Source organism: Platalea leucorodia (genome assembly GCF_965183815.1).
Source record: "Platalea leucorodia genome assembly, chromosome: 12".
Classification (NCBI taxonomy): Eukaryota; Metazoa; Chordata; class Aves; order Pelecaniformes; family Threskiornithidae; genus Platalea; species Platalea leucorodia.
Window position 1 is genome coordinate 8,292,167 of NC_138834.1, and position 22,465 is coordinate 8,314,631.

The 22,465-nt window shown below is 39.6% G+C and overlaps 1 protein-coding gene across 3 annotated transcripts in view; it reads right to left on the bottom strand.

Moving 5' to 3' along the window:
• The window catches only part of HECTD4 (HECT domain E3 ubiquitin protein ligase 4), a 77,253-nt gene extending 56,749 nt beyond the window's left edge, over positions 1–20,504 (bottom strand). For all 3 annotated transcript variants that reach the window (XM_082324639.1, XM_082324640.1, XM_082324638.1), the window contains exons 1-7: positions 20,168–20,504; positions 7,916–8,433; positions 5,271–5,360; positions 4,774–4,904; positions 2,413–2,521; positions 1,620–1,758; positions 486–656 (exon numbers count right to left, since the gene is read on the bottom strand). In XM_082324639.1, coding sequence (XP_082180765.1) covers positions 486–656; positions 1,620–1,758; positions 2,413–2,521; positions 4,774–4,904; positions 5,271–5,360; positions 7,916–8,433; positions 20,168–20,338 — 1,329 coding nt within the window. In that variant the 5' untranslated portion in view covers positions 20,339–20,504. The remainder of the gene's footprint in view (positions 1–485; positions 657–1,619; positions 1,759–2,412; positions 2,522–4,773; positions 4,905–5,270; positions 5,361–7,915; positions 8,434–20,167) is intronic.
• Between the last annotated feature and the right edge of the window lie 1,961 nt (positions 20,505–22,465).

Genomic DNA, 22,465 nt, shown 5'->3' on the forward strand with positions numbered 1-22,465 from the left:
AATATACACACACGTATATACAAATGCATTTGATTTTACACTAAAACCAATAATTGCCATAAAACATAAAAAACTTAGGTTATAAATTAGGTTATAAAATGCAGTGTAGACAAAACAATTGTATTTGTAACCTGTGGGGCTTGATTGGCTTTTAACACAATGAAGCAGATCCACAGTAAACAATGCTTTAAATCTTAATACACTGAATTACTGTCCCAGCATAAAACTTAATTGCTAGTTATAATAAAATACGTTTTATGTTACAAGACAGTTCATATTGCTAGAATACGATAGTTGTATGTCCTCTGAAGACAGAATTGAACAATATACCTTCTGTTCAGTTAAAAGTTATTTCATAAACACATTATTCAGATTACACATATCAATATGCAAACCTAATACGTTGATTTGAAAATGCTGGTATTTAGTTAAGCAGTAGTCACGGCACCAATTCCAGAGTCATTGAAAACACATAATTTGCTTACTATAAGTTCAAAAATATCCATAAAGACAGAGTGGCCCTTTGGCGTTTTTTCATTGAGGCTTGCAGGAGACCAAATCCAGTAGAAATATGTGCCATCTGAAGAAAGATGCACGGTAGTCATAGTACTGCCAACTGGGAAGTGATTTACTGGCATTGGGATTATTTGACATACCTATGAGACAGAGAGCATCTTAATCGTTCTTATTTTGAAGTTTGTTCTTAGAAGTATTAACAGTGTACTTAAAAATAAATAAATAAATTACGATCAAGTGCAGTTAGTCCAGGAGAGGCTTATTATTGGACATAATAGTACTATTACATTTATTTGTTAAAGAGCTATTCTATAATGTTTTCCAAAAATGGATCTACTGCATACAAAACAGCATATATATCTAAACATTTAACATATCTAAAAATAAAAGGATCATCTCCTCTCTAATGACTGAGAGCATACCCATAGTACCATAAGGAAAATATATATACTAAAGAGTTATCTGCTTTCTGCAACTTCTCTGAAACATTACTTGAAACTTTGGAAGAAAAGGGGAATTCAAACATTCTCAGTTTCAGGAAACACACTGGACATAAACGTGCATATCCATCCTTAAAACCATGGCAGGAAAAAACTCAAAGTAAACAAACTATCCATTTTTACAAAGGATGACAGTTGTTTATCTACAAAACACAATTAGATCAGAAACAATACCTGAATTTTGTTAGAGTAGAAGAATAATGAGCTGTTCAGGAAGACTATGTTTTCAGTTCAAGTCAAAGTCCATTTTGCTATTGTTTGATTGTTTTATAATGTGACCATACTGCATTCTAGCTTTTACAATACCATCATAATATAGTACAGTGTACGTCTGTATATGCATATCCATATATATGTATATACATATACATGCACATATACACACACACACTAACACATGGAAACAGTAATATCCGTAACATAACTTACAAGTTCTATCATGCAATGCATTCAATGGGGCTTTATAAAAAGGCATTTTCACAAAGTAAAAAGAAGAAACTTCAAGGACAAAACTAATTAAAGCTAGCAATGATTGTGATTAATTAAGAACGTTTTCTTACTCTACTATAACCCTGCAATGAACACCCTAGCCGTTCCTTTTACCTGAAGGGTATGCTGATCCACAACCTGGAAAAGGGAGTGAGGCTTATTATCAAAGGAGACGGGCCGGTGAAGAAGTTTGCTGTTGCCAAAAGCAATCCACCCAGTCTCCAGCTCCTCATTACGGCAGTACACAAAACCTCTGGCAAAAAAAGCAGCACATTAACACTCTTTAAAACTCTGTGCTACTTTCTGTTATTCTAAGAACAACTCACAACCACATTCCTGAACTTTGACTGAACGTAACTTCAAGTCAGCATAAGGCAGCTATTTCTGTTGTAAGACTTAAAGCATAAGAAGCCTCATGGCTTCCAAGCAATAAGGAGGCAAGAAGGTACAGTGAGTCACATCTGCACTAATCATTTATATAATTAATGACATAATGAGAAAAAAAAGCCTTACAAATTCAGCAACTGTACAACTATAAATAAAAAGGTCACAAAACTAGTCTCTAGTATATGCCTCTCAGCAAAGAGTAAACCAACTTACTATACATTAATAAAATCAAATCAAATTTAAAGTACTAGCTATTCTGCTAGTATACCTCTTTGCAGGAGGCTGGACTAGATGGCCTCCAGAGGTCCCTTTCAACCTAAATTATCTTACGATTCTAGAGAGAACATACTCAAGAAGAATTTCAGATGAGAAAACCAAAACATTAAAATAGAGTTTAATGAAAATGCAGAACATACTCTAGTCTTGTTACACCTAACATCTAAGAGTGGTTTACCAAAACAATAACTTTTTTTTTTTTTAAACAGATCTGCAGAATAGCAAATATTCAACTGTCACTTACCGCAAAGTACCATGTAATCCAGATCCTAGTTTGCTTATTCCTCTGCCCACTGAATTAGTTGTATAAAGATAGAGCCCATCTGCTGCAAGACAGCGCCCTAAGTCTGCATCTGAATCAGGAAGAAAGAATAGAGCAGAGACCTCCTCTGTAACGTACAAAACTGGAAATTCTCCACGGTCATTACACTGCTGTGGTAGCTACCGTGGCAACTGAAAACCAATAGATGCTCATGACAGGTCCTTACCAACAGGTCAGAAACATTTTTAATAATGAATTTACTATTCAGTGTTCTAAGAGCTACTGCAACATAGTTGAAGTCCATTCTTTTTACAGTAGGTTCTTTACATTTCTTTCAAGACTTACGGAGGTGCTCAGATTATGCCTCACTCACTCACATGAATACTAGGGCTATTTAAACCTGCCGTTGCCAAATAAACAACAATAATTAGGTGCTAGTCTCAAAAGAGAAGCTGAGTGACAATAAATGACATTAGTGTTGGTTTTTCATTATTCAAATGTACATCATCCATTTCTGAATAATGTCTGTTTCCTGTGTCATGTTCTCATTTCAGTGTTAAAGACTTGTCTTTGGGTATTATGGCCCAAGCTTCCATAAAAAACAAACAAACAAACAAAAAAACCACAACAGTAAGTTTGAACTGGCTTTTTCTGCACACTATTCAAAATTATAAATACAGTGGGAACTAGACTAGCATACCCAACCATGCTTAGGAACACAGGACTATTCAACCAAACTCATTTCAAGTGTAAAATTCCTTTACTTAAATATAAAACAACTTGAGTACTTGTTATTAAATGCCTTCAGAATCATGCAAAGGAGTAGAAGACCATTCTCTTCTGCTTTTGCAACAGGTAATGCTGTTCAGAACTGGCAGCAAGATAAAATACAAGCAAGGCTTATGACTATGCAAACCTTTCTGCTCAGCACCGCTGATATACTGCTCATGGGGAAGGAATTATCTAATATCAAGCCTTGATCTAATCTCTGGTATAACTCTGGGCTTCTCTTAAAGCTAGTAAGCAGACCCTTCCACCTCTGGACACTGTTAAATTAAGACAAAATGTATTTCAAGTATAGCTTTGTCACTCACAATCAAGATAGGGGACACAAGGCAAAACCTTGTAACAGAGTTGTCAATAAACCACTCCAATCAACCTATTTAAGTTCACAGAATCTGAACAGTCAGCTAGGAACAGAAGAAAAAAAAAAAAAACCAACCCACACAACAACTCTAGTCACTCTCATAGCAAGAAAACCTCTTCGAAATATAGATGTCTCCATTAAATTTGCCTAAAATGACAACTCAGATTTGTAAATTCCTATGGCTTGCATTGAACTTAATGAGATGTCATCAAAGCTTGAACTAATATTTCTAAAGCAATGTGAACTCTCTCATTCAGTGCAAAAATAGTAAGCAAACAAAGCTAAAAACCGAGAATTAATTCAAGGAAAGAAATAAAAGAGGGAAAAAAGCATACAAAACAGACCAGACCAAAACAAAAGCAGAATAGGAAAAGGGAAAAAAAAAAAAAAAAAAAAAAAAAGCAATGCACTTGTACTTCTAAAAATAAACATGCTCTACCAATGATACTACTGAATACAGTGATACTGCACAGGACAAAAAAATTACGCTTATTGCAAGACTAACGAGTGGATAATATCCAAACTCAGTTTGACCTCTCTGTAAAATTCCCCCTGAAGTCAGGGAGGGCCACTATATTGACTGCCTTTGATGGTTTCCTACAGCCTGATTACTAGACAATTTAAAACAGCATCTGGTCTTCAGCAACCAAAAAGCAACACTCTTCTGAACCCCATTATCTTGTATTTAAAAAAAAATGATAAGCCATGCTACCATTAACACAGCAGACTTAAGATTTAGCCTCTTAATTTTTTCCATCTGATCCCCAAATCAACTTTAAAGAGCAAACAAATCATTTACATCTCTAGCTAGATTAAGTTAATGGGAATAGGTATGACAAGGCAAACAATGTAAACAATTTAGCACTGCTATAAATTAGGACCACGTTTTCAAAACTTCAGTTTTGAATGTACAGGCTAAGACAACAAAATGCCCAGGCAGTTGCTGCCCTCCCCCTCTCATTATGTATCAGGCTTCGAGACACTCCTGTGATGCCCAGTTCTCTCTCCAGATGGTCATTCTAAACCCTTCAGCTTTCAGTTATTTGATATGTACTGTACTTGCTTTTACATTACTTCCAACAAAAATGGAGAAATCTTTTCCAACTCTAAAGCTTTACATTAATTTTTAAACAATTATCACCACTAAAAGCATCTTGACCTCCCCTACTAATATCGACAGTCATGAAATAGTTCACCTTTATTTTCACTGCTGGAACTACTGTTGGCATCAGGTGCAGGTAACATGTCTTCAAAGCCCCAAGACACTATATGCTTTCCTCCGAGCAAACAAGAGGGCGATCCAGGTCCTCCCTCCAAAAGCAACAACCTTTAAGCAGAAAATAAAATAATACGCATAGAGAACAGTGATAGAAAAAACTAGCTAAATCAAAAGTTAGGATGAAGATTTATTTTAAGTAATTATTCTGTCAGAGTTCATAAGCCACTTAAAGGAATCATCAATATTTAATTAAAAAAAACCAAAACCTTAACACCCAAAAAAACAATTAGTAGATCCTTTCAGATTCAACTTTCTAATGTCTTCCTTCTGCAATTGACTAAATTTCGATCTTTGCTAGAGCTTTCAATAACTCTAAAGCCTTTTAATCACATTTAAAGACATTTATCCTTAAATGCACTTACACATTTTCAGAGCTGATGTAAAAATGCCACAATTAGAAAAGTCACTACAAACCTGTATAATACATCAGCCACAGGCAAGGATCCTAGATCAGTCTGTTTCTGTAATAGATGCACTGTATGAACAAAGGTTTTCAGCGACCCTCTAAAAGGATAAGAAAAACATGAATTAAAGATGTCTATTGAGACAAGACTGAATGCACACAGACAACAGCATCTATGTAGAATATAATATCCAGTACCATAAAGAGACAATATCCAAGATATGTCATCAAGCTTCTTTTCTAATTTGCGCTTCTTTTCTAATTTGCATTTCTTTTCTTCATGGAGGAAGTGAAAAGAGGAAGAGAGGGTAACATAAAGGAAGAATGCTGGCAAACTGCCAGCCTGAATCACGCTATCTTTTTGGAAGAGGATGAAGCACCATGCAGGCGGGGAGATCAGCAGCCACGGCTGTGTCATAAACAACACGTATAGTAAAGGCAATCTAGGCACATGATGAAATACCTCAATCTTGCATCTATTACACACAACTACTTTCAATATTTCTTGTAGCTGATTAATCATATTTAGATCTTCAAATACAATCTGCGGGTCTTCCTGGGGCTGAGCCAAAGTATTAGTAAGAGCTGCTGCAGACATAGCTAGAGATGGCTTTCTTGACTAAAATAGAAAAGACCAGACTAATTAATTTATTATCAAGATTCTGATGACTTTTGCTTCCAAACACAAATTTGGAAGCTTTTCCCCTTCTGAAGTGATGCACTTAAATGTATATAAGGACTAGATACTTCTGAAAACAAAATTAAACCCAAGTAGAAGTTGTTTCTAATCTTGCCCAAAAGGGTGTTGCTTTAAAATTTTATTGTGGTGTTTACAAACATATGGAATTTGTAACTCTAATTATAATCTTGTTCATTTATAAGTTGAATACTTTTTTTGGAGAACCTATGAAATCTGTATATTAACATAATGGAAAACACCTGTTTTTTGTAGAAATAAAGAGATATAGAGGTCTTTAAAAAAATGTATTTTACAGTTTCTGTTTTAAAGGTCAGGGTAGTAGGAAGAAGTCATTTTCCAAAAGACGTAGTGGCTTTATTTCTGGGCATAATAGCCTAGCTAAATACGAGAATCTTGACTGCATCTTAGGCGTGATAGTAGACAGTTATGAATTGATGTCTTCAGAAGCGTGACTGATCAGTTGGAGAGATCTTTCCCATGCACTCTGCTGAATATAGCCTTTTGCCTTCTGTCACACATGGTCAGTCTTCGCTCCTTAGCCTTCCTCCTCCACACCCCAAACTCTGTTTTCCCCACTGTCATTTTTCAGCTGTGTGCTTTCACTGATAAACCTCAGCTTGGAGAAAATTGACACTGAATACTTCAAAGCACCTCAATTAATTATTTAAAGCAATATTTACCCTGTTGTTTTATTCTTAGTAATATGAAGCACACAAGATTGCAACTAGGAATCTCAATAATAGCCTCATTTTGAAGGTTTTCTTCTTCATAATGGTACGCAACATGACTTACATATTTAAAGGAAAAATGCAAGACTTTCATAGGTGAACAAAGCACGTCAGGATATTACAACTCTGTAAGCAATGCAAGACACATTTGCAAAGAAAATATAAGATCAACCTTCATTTCAAAAGCTGTATTTGAAATTTAGCTCTTTTACAAATTCAGCTGCAAAAGAACATCCCATACTTCCTGAAAATTGACATCTGGAAAAAAAATAAATGAGATCATGTTTATCAAATCCAATTTATCTGAGCTGTGTTCAAGTACATTGCCTTTTAGATAAGGCAGTTGTCGGTGCAGAAGAGTTTGCCACATAGAGTAGATTTCTCATTGACTTCATTAGAACAAGTACACTAGAAATTAAGTGTTTTTCATTTGAATAAACCTTTTTCTAAAGCAAATCATGACATCTCCTGAGAACTTCCAACATCTTAAATCAGAGTTAAACTTGACAGACAAGGCTGCAATCTGAGAAACATTAAAGCAAAGATTTTCAAAAGGCTATAGTGACTTTAGACCCACGTACTTTGCAGAAGCTAAGTTTTGTATACTCCTCCCCCTCTCCCCAAGCCCCATCCCCTAAAGAGAGTAAGTTTTTAATCAAAAGCTATTATGTCCACTCCGTCCTCAACCACCTGATGCTGTGCTAAACCCATGCAGGGCACAGGATAGTTCAGCCTACACTGATTGAATTCTTCACCGGCAACAAAATCAGAAAAATGCCTCCAGATGTTTCACAAGCAACCCTGAAATCTGAAATGAATTGCCTTGAAACTTGGCAGTAATGCCTTCTACAGCCAAATGAAGGTGCATAAGCTACAGGATGAAAGGGGCAGTACAAAGGGAAAAGTGAGACAACTTTCCTCCATGATAAAAACATTTGGAACCATTCCTAGAACAGATCACTGCAGTAGAAGCAGCAATATGCACAAGAGGCATTTCTAACCTAGATCCTTCTGTTTTTACATATGCTAAACACACGCAAAAAATAAACGCTTAGCTTATCAGTTTCACCCTTTCCAAGCCAATATTTAAATATTAGAAAGAAAAAGACTAGCGGAACCCCAAAATTAGTATCAACAGTGTGGTCACATCAGGTTTGATTCTTGCATTTAAATATAAACACTCACTACCAATATCAACCACAACATGTCATTTCAGTAGTTTCCTTACCTTGCACAAGCCAAGGCAACTAGGGCAGCAGCAGCATTTTCTTTTTGCTTGTATGGAATCTGTTGGCCTGAAGCAGAAGTGTCTTCCAGCCAGGAGCACAGCAAAGACTCTATCCCATTAAGACAGTCAGCTGGTTCCTTAGTCAAACTCAAAGGCTGGCAGTCTCGAAGGCAATTCAATAGCACCTCAGCAGTTATGTTACAGAGAGAAGGGTCTGTTCTACTTTGAGACTGAATGAGGGGAAAGACCAATAGAAGCCCCATTCGTGAAGTAAACGGTGCCTGTTCAGGCTGCTGTAACAAGCCTTGACGCTTGAGCAGGGCCAGCGCTTCTTCATCCCCCGAGCTCTCCCGGTCATGCTGCTCCTCCAAGGCTAGCTGGCGCTGGGCATTCCAGAGTCCACGCAAAGCATTTAGTCGGTACTCCAGCAGTCGAGCATAAGCATTGCTCTGGTTTCCACACACAGATCGTAAGCGCTCAGCCAGCTCCGTCGGATTCTTGGTCTCAAATGTTAGTATCTGAAAGGAGGGAAAAAGTTTATATAGTTTAATATAGGTTTTCTTTTCCTTAAGGGGGGGGGGGGGGGTAATCTATGCCTGTAGTATGATTTCTAGATCAGCTGTCCTCTACAACAGATTGTGGCTTTTTTTTTTTTTTTTTTTTTTTTTAAATTTCTGGGTATGAATAAAGTTACACTGGAGGCCAAAGAACATGCAAGTGGTATGGAGTCTGTTATTGCTGAGTCAGCATTGTCACTGAAGACTGGGCTTGGGGGTTGCTGACAGAGATTTTAAACTTTCAATCGTGATGCTAAAACAACAACAATATAGATTGTAAAGAAAAATACATATGAAATAGTACCTTTGAAAAGAAAGACTTGCCTCCCCTGGAGCATTTTATTTTTAATCGAGGCAATTTTGCTAAGAACTTCAAAAGGACTGAGGGGGTGGAGGGTCCCAGGGGCTGACTTTAGAGCCCTTCTATGGAAACTAATAGGTCAACAATATTTTGTAATAAGAATGTATATGTTCTAGTTTTAGAGCTTTTCAAACAAAGAAACCAGTTCTCTAAAATGAACCAAGAATTTTTGTTATACACTCCCTCCCCTGTTTTTTCCCTCCTCGATTTTATCATATTGCACTTAGCTACACCTTTCTCAAAATATTTCCAGTTGCTGCCATAGTTTAAAAACCTAAAAGTCTCATCATTTCAGACAGAAGAAAGAGGCCTTTTTGGCACTTCTAAGTAAAACTGGAGACAAAGCTGGAACAACAGAAACCAAGTAAATCACGACAGAAAGAAACGTATCTATGGGTTAGTACCCAGCCTGGTACTTGACAGAACTCTGAAGGTTAAGTAATTTACAGACAACTTTTCTGCCTACAGCATACAACAACAGTTGAGATCAGCAAAGTTACTTAAGCTATGGCAAGCTCAAGGAAAGCAATGAGCCAAACATTTTCTGATACTTTGGATCCAGTGTCCAAAGGGCTTCTGCCTGCATGCCACACTGCCTCATTTCATCCACCCCCAAACACAGTCTCTTTGGCCCATCTTTATGTTGTAAAGCTGTCCTTCCATCATTTAATTTAAAAAAAAAAAAAAAGGGGGGGCGAGGAATGTGAGAAGTTTATGTTTATGTCTAATTGTAGAATTTTGAACAGCTTCATAAAACACTTCAGGACAAATCACATCTGCCATTTCTACAAACACCCTTACCAAAGTCAATGAAACAGCTTTTCAGTAGAACACATCATTAGAGTCATGAAAAGTTCACTTTAAAGTAATTCACATAATAATTACACTTGAATAGTTGTTAGTATTGAGCTTCTTAAAACTAATGAACTTCTTTTAATTAATTTGTTCAAAGAGATTAAGAATATTAATCCCTAAACCACATATTACATGTTTAAACTAATTACCTCATGTTGATTTGTGTGCTCTATTGTCTCAAAAATAAGTTTAATAGTTTCCTGTTATAGATGCAATCACTTTCTAAAACAGTTTGCTTTTGACTTTCTTGACCTGAACTAAATACGTGACAGATCCTCAACTAAGTGATAACAAGCTGCAGAAATGGAGGAAAAAGAATTAATGTTTTCATCTTGAGAGTTAAATGCTGAAAAAAATAGGTCTATGGTCTTTGGCTACGCTAATAACAAAGACACCACAAAAGACAAATTGTGGTATGCTTAGCTGGCTTTTCCTTTTAGATTGTAATGCCAGGGGACGGGGGGAGCTGCCTGTAGTCTTCTCCCCTTCCCATAAGCGCAGTGGAACCCTGCAATCCATGCCAGATAATATGTCAAAAAGTTGCGCCCGCCTAAATTATAAGTATACCACTATGTTAATTCACAAACTTTGCACAACCTCCTGTGGACTTTGAATGAAATCTGTATCCAGTATGTAATAACAAGCAGGTTTAAATATTCAAATATTCAAACACATGAAAATTGCTTTGTTTCAGCCAAATTGCAAATGCAACCAAAGACTGAGCTCCAATTGCAACTGAGGAATGTGTTTTCAGTTTCCTTCAAGTTACCAACGTTACATTTGGTGGGTTCTCATCAACAAAACTGTAACCAAATTGTTGCAGAAAGGTCCACGTTTTGGATATAATTTAACCTTGCAAATTTTGTCACTCATTAGGGTCCCACTGAAGGTACGCTTACGAAAACTCGTCGCACCCTGTTACACGCTCTTATTCCTCAGGTCCCACAGTTTAGCAGGAAGATGGATTTTTTTGTCTTTGATTTTGCTCTACATCTCCAAGTCTGTCTTGTATAAATCAAGGCAAGAAGTCAGTGTCAAATATTTGCAGATATGCTGATGAAAAGCCTTTCCCTACTGAAGTTTTATTTTCTCACGGATCTCACAGTTTATAATTTGTTTTATAAGCATAGTATGGTCTGTCTGGAACTGTTAAGAGTGTTTTGCTTTGGTCTTTCATAAAGGAAATATGCACTAATTTGGGTTAACAATCTATGAAGTATACTAAATTCAACAGATTTAGAAGACAGTTCCAAAATGGGACTTACGGATTTTTGAAAACAAAGCAATTTACATCATCTAGTTTTCATACACAGCTTATGGAACCAGTGAAAAAACTTAACCATTCAACATCATCTGAAGGTCCAAGTAGGCATTTGCACTTCCAGAAAATAACAGGATATTAGGAGAAAGGTGTAAGGTCATCTACTATACAGGATTCTCCAGAATATTTTGTCGAAGTCTGTTTTCCTCAAAACACATTTTACTGACTAGAGGTAAGCGCTCAGAGCTACCTCCAAAAAGGAGCTTCAAGACCAAATTTTCACAGTGACTGGCTGTGACAACCAACTTGGGAGCTTTCAGGGTTCAGACATGCTCCTAAGATCTTGCCGCACACCAGGGAACCATCCTGGTTCTCACTGGTTAGCAAAACACTCCTCTTTCTAACCCAACGCTAATAACAAGGCTTCACTCGGTCCATACTACATATACAGCTCCCATTTGGATAGTCTAAAGACTTCACAAAGGAATCACAGCCTTTGCCAAGGTTTCCTCAGCACGCTGACTACACTTTTCTCATATCTCCAGGCAAAGCTTGTTATCTTGAAGCTATTTGAAGTCAAAGCAAGTTAAAATAAAATGCAAGGAAAAAACCACACCACATTTATTCACAACTTCTGAAACAGACAATACAACTACCAGTGTCTAGAAACGATACAGGTGAAGAACGGAAATGCTGCACCCACTGAAGAGGGTTTCTTCACGCTATAAAAGCTGGTATACTCTGCCAAATCTCCCTTTTTAAATCCCCCAGCAAAATTTAATCCTTCTCCCCCAAATTAGTTCATTCTCTTCCTATGCAGAAGATCTGACCATTCGCTTCATTAAAATAACGATGCATTTCCCTGCAGATGCACATGTCTGTTACTCAAGCTGTCCTCTCCAATACTTCACTGAACAACCAACTATTCCTCATTCAGCAAGAGGTAAAATTCCCTTTCTCCCTGCCTCCTTGGTGCCTCAGTATTTACACTTGAGTTTAAGCTCTGATTTAGGACTCACTTCCAGCATGCTTTTGTTAGTGGTATTTGGGCACCTTGCCTCAATATTTACCTATACAAGACTTGAGATCTCAGAAGCAGAAAACCAAAAGCCAGAACATCACAAGCAGTCACCTGAACCAGTAAATAATCAATCACTTCACAGCACCAATAATTTTTGACTAACAAGGCTTAAACAGAATCTAAGAGGATGAAAAGGACGTAACAATCACATTGCTTTGCCATAAAACAAGTTACCCAAGTATCTGCTTACATCTCAAAAGACAATCTCTAACAGAAATAGCAGCTTAACAGTAACACCATCAAACTAAAACCACAAACAAACAGATGCTTAAAGGAAGAACACTAAACAAAATCTGAACATACAGATTATATTCAGAATTAGCAAAAGATAACTAGCCAAGCTACAAAAATAATGCAGATTAATATACTATGAAAACAAGGACATGAAAAAGTTAAGATGCTCAGTAGCAGTTAAAATAACATAGTCATTTTGCAATGACAAATGTAAAGAGAATTAAGAGAAAAATTTAAAGTCTGTCTACCTTACATACATTGGTAGTGTTAGAATAGTCCATTTTCTGCTTTTAGATAAGAAATACTAACATGTTCCTTAGGAACAATCAATAATGTTGAAAAAAAAAAAAAATCTTTGTAATAGAAATGCAAAGTTTTAAAGAGTAACTTCTAATGAACAACAAAAAAATATGCAGTGTCAGTGCAAAAAGTGTGATTCTAATGTAACCAAGTAATTCTACTATAAATTCTAGTGTAACCAAGACACTAGAATTAGGGGAAGAAATAAACCAACATCTCTTTTTAAGAAGATCTTCTATATCTCATTTTGTAAGTAGGGTAAACATCACATTGACACCTTTTGCAAATGAGAAACCTACTCTTCAGTCACTTTGAAATTACAGTTCACACACCGTGACTGTGATCATTACCTATTTCCCAACTTTGTCTACTTCTAGTTAGCAAAGACTACCTTTGAAAAGTTTTGTTTTAAAGTCTCACGCTCAACAGCCTGAAGTTACATATAATTCAAAACTGTATTAGTAAAACGTTTGTCACTACTTTAATTTTGCAGTATCTTGTCCTTAAATATCATTTCTTTGTTTAATATTTTAAATCAATTTTAATAAATATTCTAATTTGAAAATGGTTGATCCAAAGTCAATCACTCTAATTGGTCACTGACATCATCTTCAACATTGAGAGGCACGAAGGGTATCTAATTTTAGATCATCAGCTATGGGGAGGATGTCATCTTTCCTGCTGTATCCAATTTTTGTCCTGTTTCATCCTACTACATGACCTTAACCAGACACTTCTTCCCATTAAACAGTATTTTTGTCAATACTGCTCCAGAAAGTAGTCAGTGGCATTCACTCTTATTAGGGTAAAGTGTTTCTCTACTGATAGTAAATACCAGACATACCACAATTAAGACACACTAATCTACATGTAGAGTTTTAGCCTGAGGTTTTATGACCACATTAAGTAAATTTAAAAGTGAGCTGCCACTAACAGGCACCTTGCTCCTCTGGCTAAAATTCCTGCTCTCTCATCCTCCCCCTGGTGCTGGCAGTAGTGCCTGTGGGGGTTTTATTTATTTGTTCTGTTGGGTTTGGTTTTTTTTAAGCTAGATTTTCGGTTTAGACCAGTTCCCTGAAGTGGAACAGCAGGTAGAATGGAAAGTAGTAGAATGGAAAAGAAAGAAGAAAATGCATGGCCAGCAACAGACATGAACGAGGGCTTTTTGCAATAGCTCTCCCAGCGTACAAGCTTAAGCGACAGTCTTGGGCTGAATATGCTGGCTTCATTGATCAGTTTTAATTCTACTACACAGGGAACTGATGAGCTATGAAGCTGTTCACAAAGGTGTATTTTTTCCCTAAAGTTACATATTGCAAGTGAAAGCCTTTAAGTCTCCAAAATAGTATTTAATTCTTTCTGTACATAATTAAATTGGCTGAACTTCACACATAAAGATAACCACTTCTTGAAGATGGTGGTACATTCACCAATATCAATTAGATCCGTAATACCCCCCTGAGTTTTAAACAAGTTTTATTCCCATCTCACAGGAGGAACAAACCACACACAAAAACAGAAACAACCTCAAAATCACAAGGTATCTTTAACAGCGGCATGAAAAAAAATTTAACTACATTACTTTCAACACCACATTACAGCTATAAGGTCATTCCTCTTGTACCAGAGAGTTAAGATATAAGGAGCACCACTTGTTTACTTGGTTCTTTTGTCTCTAGAAATACAAATAAAATCATGTAAAGAAGACTGAATTACAAGATTTATAGATTATTCTATAAGAGAAATACCAGAATTGACAGTTTTAAAGGTACCCTGAAAATTGAAATACACACCAAAATTTAAACTGCTCCCATACACAACACTGTATACATACTCCTGGTCTTCCACTTTCTGTTGCTCTGCTGGGTAATAGCCTTTCTGCTTATGGCAATTTCTGAAGACACACAGTAGGAAGCTGTCTCAGCACAAACACTGCCTTGATTTCTTTTAAAACATTTTTATAAACCCTCTACAAGGCTTTCTGTTCGATACACCTGTGTGTTTGTAAAATACATAAATATGTGCAAATGTTTTCATCCTGATGTTTTAGATATTGAAATTTTATAGGTTCTTAGCAGCTGCTGCATACTTTGCATCAGGCTTTTAGTGTTGCAGTTGAAAACTACAAGTTTCAAGATTGTTCTGATTTTTTCTGCTCCAGGAAATTTTAACCATATCACCTTGTTTAAAGCCTCTACTGATTCATAATCCCGTATATAGCAGCACAGCTTTTTAACAACTCAGCTAAAAGCATGAACTATTTTCCCTTGTGAAAGCATTAGAAACCTAATTACTTGCTCAGAAATAAGCACTAAGAAACCTGTATCTTTTACTGCATACACAATATTGTACCGAACATTTTTTTTTGTAACTGTACAGATCTACCAAATACCCTTGATATCGGAGATTAATTACAGAGTACAAGCAAGCTGTAAACACACACAAAAAAATGCTACTTTCTTTTAAAGTGTTCTTTATTTGTTCATTTGTTTATTAAAATATTTCTTTGGCTCTTATTTAATTAGTAGATGAAAATGTCTGCAAAAGGTAAAGAAAAATCTTTGTAATTTAAACATCTGAGAGCGTAGCTCACTCAACTAATCCACTCCAATTGGTAATAAGAACTATATTTGGGAAACATATTTGCAAAATCGTTCTTTAGAAGTTTTCTATTATTTCTCTACTAGGATAACTAAAACATGACTTTAAAAAGAAAAAGCCAAGAGGCATGGTAGCCCACATTATAGAAGTTTAATAAATTCAAACAGGTCATTTTATGACAATTGATGATAACAACAGCAACTCTGCTGAAAATTAAATCACATAATATCGGTGGTTTACACAATTATACAATGAAAGCAAGCTTAAGAGGAAAGCGATCAAGATTTCGGAGCCCTCTCAAAAGGCAATGAGAGACTTACAGTGATGCCTGAAAGAACACCATCAACTCCTGTGCCAAAGTAACACCCAAGGCTCACGTTTGTAAGGTTATCTTCCTGTGCAGAACTAACTTCAAGAACTAGCTTCATCTGGTGTTACTCTGAAAACTATAAACACTCTCAAAGAGGAATACTGGAGTATTTGAAGTGGAAGGGGATGCAAAAGGCAGGACTAGAAAAGTTACAAGCCTGACATACATGCCTGGATCAGCAGTTCCCAAGCTACAGGTCGTAACCCCAAGAGGGGTCATCCACTTAGTAAAAAGTCAATTGTTTATGCTGGCATTAGGGATTTTTCTCTTGACAGAGGTGAAGCTTGTAGATGGAAGTAAGGTCACAACCAGAAAGATTTGGAAGCACTGACCTAGATAATTACAGAGAACTACTCTCTCCTTCAGCAATCAGGGAAAAGTGACAAAACGTTTCTTCTAGTCCATGAGCAAAATGGGTGAGAGCTTCAAGTTTAGCAGATACCTTCAAGTCTAAATCATTTTGACAGAGAACACAAGTTAGTCACAGGATTGGCACATGCTGTTAAAATAGCACTGGACTTTAGTTGTTCAACTTCTCCCTAGAGGGCTAGCCCAGACCATACTGGGGGCAAAAGGAAAGGACAGCACCTTTCCCCCCCACCCCCCCAACTTACATTTGATTAAAACCACGTATCTGCAGTGCAGAGCAACAGCTGCCCAGTGGTATCTCATACTCTGTCCTACAATAACAGAGCTTGACAAGAGTCAAAACATCAGATGAGGACAGATATGTACATGATCCAGACAGGTACTAAGGTAGAAGCTACACTTCTAGCTTCATGTTAAAAATACATTAAAGAAAAAAAAATAAAAATCAGGTATTTAGAACTTTTCCAGGCTATGCAGCAGAGCAGCAAGAACACATATCCAAATGACTATTCTCTCTGTTCGGCTGTTATGTAAAACAGAGTGCTTACAAGTTAAGTAGAGTGACACATAAGGTTGTTCTACTTTATACTAGGACTATACATTGAAGATTTGTCTTTCTTCCCATTTATTTCCTTGTGGAAAAAAATAACTGAGCCTATCAGTAGTTAGCTGAAAAATTGCCGATACTACAAATTTAAAACCAATGAAAATACCGGCCACAAATGTGAAGATCAGAAAGAAGGCCTCCTCAAATGGAACGATTACAACAGTAACGTATGTCAACCAAACTAAACTGCCTAGATACAAGTGAATGCTTTTTGGCCATCAGATGGCTGTGTCGTAGTCTATGTGAACAACCACTGTTCAGCAGGGTCCTCCTTATTAAGTTACCAAGGGTTAACACATCAATTATATTGCTGGCACTCTCATAAGTCTCAGCATGTTGACTCTGGCGTACTGGCAGATTAAAACTACATGGTTTAAGGGACCTCTGCCTTCAGACATACCTCTTGCCCCGCTCCCAGGGGTTATTGTCTCTGTGAAAGGTGTTTGATTGGGAGGATTCTGGAAGTGCTGCAGATTCCATTGTGGCACATTAAAGAACAGCTCATCTTCCATTAAGCTGTCCCTCCTGTGCAGGCATTGACATCCAGGGCAGAGACCGGACAAAATGTCATGGCAACATCTTCACTTGTTAGTCACATAAGGTTGTCTCCAAGAAGCAGAAGACTTTGCACTTTGAAAGTCATTTGTCTGTATGAAAAGCTTTACAATAAGGGTGCAAAGGCTTGCATAATTGCTAACTAATCCAGGCCTCTCTTGACTAGAAGATTTTATTGGGAAACCCATACCAGGAGCAGCTTTTATATGCATATCATTACAAAATCCTATCAAATGAAAAAAAAAAAGTGCCCCCTTTCTTTTTGGTAATACATATTCCTTGTAAATATGCTGACAGTCTAAGAAGTTGGCATACCTTATTTACATCATGTAAAAAATAAAAACAAAACCCCCACACTCTTTAAACCTAAAGATACTCCTAGAACAAGTTGCCTTTACGTGAAAGAGAACAGTAACACTTTCATAACCTACCATTAAGGAAAAAACAAAAACAAACCCAAAACCCCAACCATACATACACATATAAATATATTTTAAAAAATAAGTAAAAGTTGTATGGGAGTCAAAATAACAAAATAATATTTTTTCGTAAGACTTTCTTGGCATAATACCGGTACTGTTTTGTCCTCTGCTTTTCTTTTTATAAAGAGACAAAACCTTTGAACAGAAGGACAAAGGAAACACATCCAAATACATTGACATTATTCACCAATAAGCTCTTTAAAGGGATATTTAAGCAAAACAGACCAGAATGACACTTCCCTCCCCCCCAATATCCATTTAAGTATACTACATTTTTTAATTAAGCATGCCGTATCAGAAATTCAGTAAGGGTTCTGACCACCATTGATCAAGCACAAGTAGTGTATTAAAGAAGTTTACTAATCAAAGCAGCAGCTGCAGCATCTCCTACCCTTGTCCAATAACCTATCCCAAGAGATTTCTATTTGGACCATTTTCAAACATATTTATTACATTGCAAGTAGGAATAGAGACAGTGCAAATGAGCTATTCAGTGTATTAGTCGATTGCATGGCCATGCTTCAATAAGATGCATGCACCTGTTTCCACAAAATGGCTCCTCAAAGCCATTCCAGTTTACCAAGGTAGCCCTATATTTTTAAAAAAAACAAAACCAAACAACAAACAACATTTAAAAAAAAGCAGAGAGAAGTTATGAGCTAAATAATTTACATTTACACCACTTTAAATGTCACTTTTTTTTAACCCTCCCCCCTCAATACCAAAAACTATAAACCATTTTACAAACAAGATCTGAAAAATAAGCCACTTGTGGTCATCAACTTTTTCAGTGGAAGGATATAAAATGCTTTAATATTCTGTGCCTTAAGACTACATATCAAAATAAGTAAAATAAATAAATAAATAAGACTTCTTGCTATGGTAAAGTTTCACACTGCAAACATGCACTACAGAAAAAAAAATCTCTGAAACGGGAAAAATTATGTGAATCAGCGGCACTGGATTGCTGAAAAACTCATTATAAAAGTGTCATAAAGGACAAGACACAGTAACACTAATTCCACCCCTATCTCCCACAAACAATTATAGCTTTATAGACATTCCTAGCACTAACAAAACATTCTCCAGAGCTAAAGTGTTTGTCAAGTGAAGCTGTGTGTCAAATTTCATGCTGGAACATATTTCTGGTCTAGCTTGCAAGATCTTAAAAATAAGGTTTGGTTTGGGTTTTGGTTTGTTTTTTTTTAAAGGATATCCTCTTTTATTACAATATAACACAAATAATGCTGTGGGAGCATGTATTTTTCTAACACAGTTATTAGACTCAATGCTGCTTCTAGAACTATGTAATGGAATCGAAATATGTTCTTGAATACAAGCTGCACTGAATGCCCGAGCGGACTCTGATCACAAGGGAGAATCATTCCATGCTTATACACATCGAGATAAGTCATCCACCTTAAGAGTCTCTCTTTTCCTGTTCATGTGATATTTGCCAACATCCATTTCAAGGGAGCAGCTAACGTTCCCATCCCAATCCCCAGTGTCACATCACACAGAAAAGAAAACGCACATTCAGCAAAAAACATCTTTCCTTCGATAAGGCTGTGGGAAGTTTTCATAAACACCATAAAGACTTCAGGGCACAAGGCGAACAATGATGTTGTCAGAACTGCAAGCCTGGCTCACGGCTTCTTCTTAGCAACACCCCAGTTAGTAGCCAAAGCCTCGCTAAAGGGTTTTGCGGCCTAAATGCTTGTGACCTAACGTAGCACACAGATAAAGCTCCTGCTGAACCATCCCCTCTCAGCTCACACCACTCAGCTCCTCTGACAAAGACCCTGTGTCATTGCAAGCCACATTGCTGGAGAAGAGGGCGGGGTGAAAGAAGAGAAGGGAGGCACACAGGAGGAAAAAAAAAAAAAATGCAGTCTACAAAATAGATGCAACCTACAATCCGTGACATTCAGTCCTTCACCGGCTCCTCCTAAGATAAAACAGCTGTACCATCTGCCTGCAGCCAAAACCACCAGCAGTTTTGAGAAGGCAAAAAGCTGGAATGAAAATCTCAGCTGCCCTCCTGCCTCTTTAATAACGATCACTGTCAACAGCCTAAATACAACACCCAGACACCCCAGTACCCTAAGCATCTTCTTGTAAGGCCGATTAATTACAAGCTATCTAAAAGTAACAGCAAAAAGATACAAAATCATAAATAAACGAGCCAAAGGCCACCTTGAAATACAGGAGCGTGGTTTGGATTTCCTAACCCTACTGATTCAAAACAAGGAGGTAGCACCAATACTTCACCCTCCATCTTCATTAGCGCCTCAGCACCCTCCTGCCCAGCTCCACTTTCATCATTATTCGAAATAAATTAGATTGACTTAACACAAGTAGGCTGCCTCAGTACCAGCTGGCTCCATACCCCAAATCTTTCACCCTGCATCCGCATCCACCATTCTCCATCCCGGCCCCCCCATCCTCCCCTAGTCATTCTCCCGGCGCCCCCCATAACACCCTCCTCCTCTCCTCAGGCCCCCGCTGCCACTGTCCCCCCTTCCTCGAGGGCATCCTCCTCCTCCTCCTCCTCACCACCCCCTCGCCCCTAGCCCCGTCCCTCCCCTCAGCTCGGGGGAGGCCGTGGGCCCGGCTCACCTCCAGCTCGGTGTCGCCGGGCTCGGCCACCCCGATGATCTCGCTGGGCAGCTCGGCCAGGTCGGTGACCCGGATCAGCCCGTCGTGCAGGAAGATGGTCTCCTCCTTCACCGACAGCCACTGGGCCGAGTCGGTGGCCGCCGCCGCCGAGGCGCCCGCCGGGGACCCCATGACGCGGACGGCGGGGGGGCTCCGCAGGGCTGAGGCGAGGCGGCTCCCGCTACCCCCCCATGGCGGGGGCAGGGCGGGGGCAGGGGGGTCCCCAGCGGCCTGGGCGCCGGACAGCCGGAGCGCGGTGGGGAGCAGCGAGGAGCGGCGCGTTGCCACCGCGGCGCCAGCGGACCGGGGACCTCCGGGAGCCGCCGTGCCCGCCCGCAGCCACCGCGTCCCGCTCCCTCCTCACAGACACAGGTGACAGCGCGACGCCATGTTGGGGGCTGAGGCGGGCCCGGCATGCACCGCGCGGGGAACAATACACCCTCCCCCCTCCCGGCCCCGCGGGGCCCCGCCCCCCGCCGCGCCCCTCCCCCGCCGGGCCCGCCCCCTCGGCGCCCCCCGGTGCCGCCCCGCGGGCTGGGGCGACGCCCCCGGGAGACTCCGCCCCCAAGGGCGGCAACCGCCGCCCCGCGCCTCGTCGCGCACCGGGGCCGTTCCTCTCAGCGCCTCGCCTCACCCCGCCGGGGCCGCTCCCTTCAGCGCCTCGCCCCGCACCGAGGGCGCTCCCCTTAGCGGCTCACCTCAGCCCGCCGGGGCTGATCCCCTCAGCGCCTCGCCCCGCTCACCCCGCACCGGAGCCGCTCCCCTCAGCGCCTCGCCTCACCCCGCCGGGGCCGATCCCCTCAGCGCCTCACCCCGCCGGGGCCGATCCCCTCAGCGCCTCACGCCGCACCGAGGGCGCTCCGTTCAGCGCTTCACCTCACCCCCGCCGGGGCCGCTCCCCTCAGCGTTTTACCCCGAGGGTGAGGCCGTTCCCCTCAGTTTCCCTCTTCAGCCTCACGTTCTTGGCTAGTCAGGGCCCCTCTGAAACTACCCTTTTCCCTTAAGGACTGATCCCTCTTGGTGCCTCACGTTCCCCACAGAGTAGTTTCTCCCCTCCTGGCACCCTTTTTTGTCTGCCCCCCTCTCCTTCCAGAATGACCTCCCTCTCTCCTTCCCCCTCCCTTGTCTGCCCGTCCGTCACCGCCTCAGAGGACTCCTGTCACCTCTCAGGGAGCCTTTTCCCGAAGGACTTGTGAGCAAGCAGGTATGTCCCTTCAAATCCATACCTCCAGGCTGATCTATGTAATGAGGATGCCAGAGGGTGCGAAGCAAAAGGTTCGCAGCGCCACAGTATATGTGGAAAAAATGAGACCCAAACAAAAATTGACCCTTCTCTCTCTCAGTCTCTGTCTTTGGGGCACCGTTGTGTAACCTTGCCCATTTTCCATCAGTTTGATTTCACACTCGGTTGCCTCAGACCTCCACCCGAGCCTGTTCAGAGAGGCACGAAGTGTCACAGGCAGCGTACCTGACTGTTCAGCAAAGTACGTGCTTGTGAGACAAATCATGTTAATGAGAAAGACATGATGATAAATGTTAAATATTTTTAGTGTATAATTACTGTGGGGATTCCCATTCCAAGTGGCTGCTTTTCATGAAACAGTGACTATGCACAACTGAACAGAGATGGAGCCCTACAGATTTATTTACCTGTTTGATCAGATTAAATTATTTAATATATTAGTGCATTATAACAAATGCGCTGTGGTATTGGAGGAAAAGCATATTCAAAGCTGTCGTAAAATGAGATCTACTGCCAATGCTTTATGTCCTATTAAATCTGGTTGGGAAGAAGCATTTTTTCCATGTAATGAACCACCACGGAAGTTATGACCCACACAAAGCGTCTTCGTATCACTGATTTGGCAGCGTGAGCATTCACGCAATCGCGTAGTTTGTCTTTGAGGCCAGTTCAGACAACACAGGGTTCAGGTAAGTTCATGTGAGTAGTTGGTTACAGATCTGTGCAATAGCTCAGTACACTATATTTGGTGGCATATCACTGCCACTCATGTATCGCAGAGCAAAAGAGTATCCAGGCATGGTTTTATTATAGAAATAGATATTATTTTCCTCTGCACTAAAGAGTCTCATTTTTGAACAGGAAGAGTGTGGGAGAGTTGGTATCAAAGGGTTTTGTGAGGGGGAGACCGTTCATGGGCGTCTGTTATTTTTGGTCAAGACATGCCACTGAGAACAACGGCTGCAGATGGACATAGACATAGATATGAAATCCACCCTGATCCTCCTGCAGGTGCC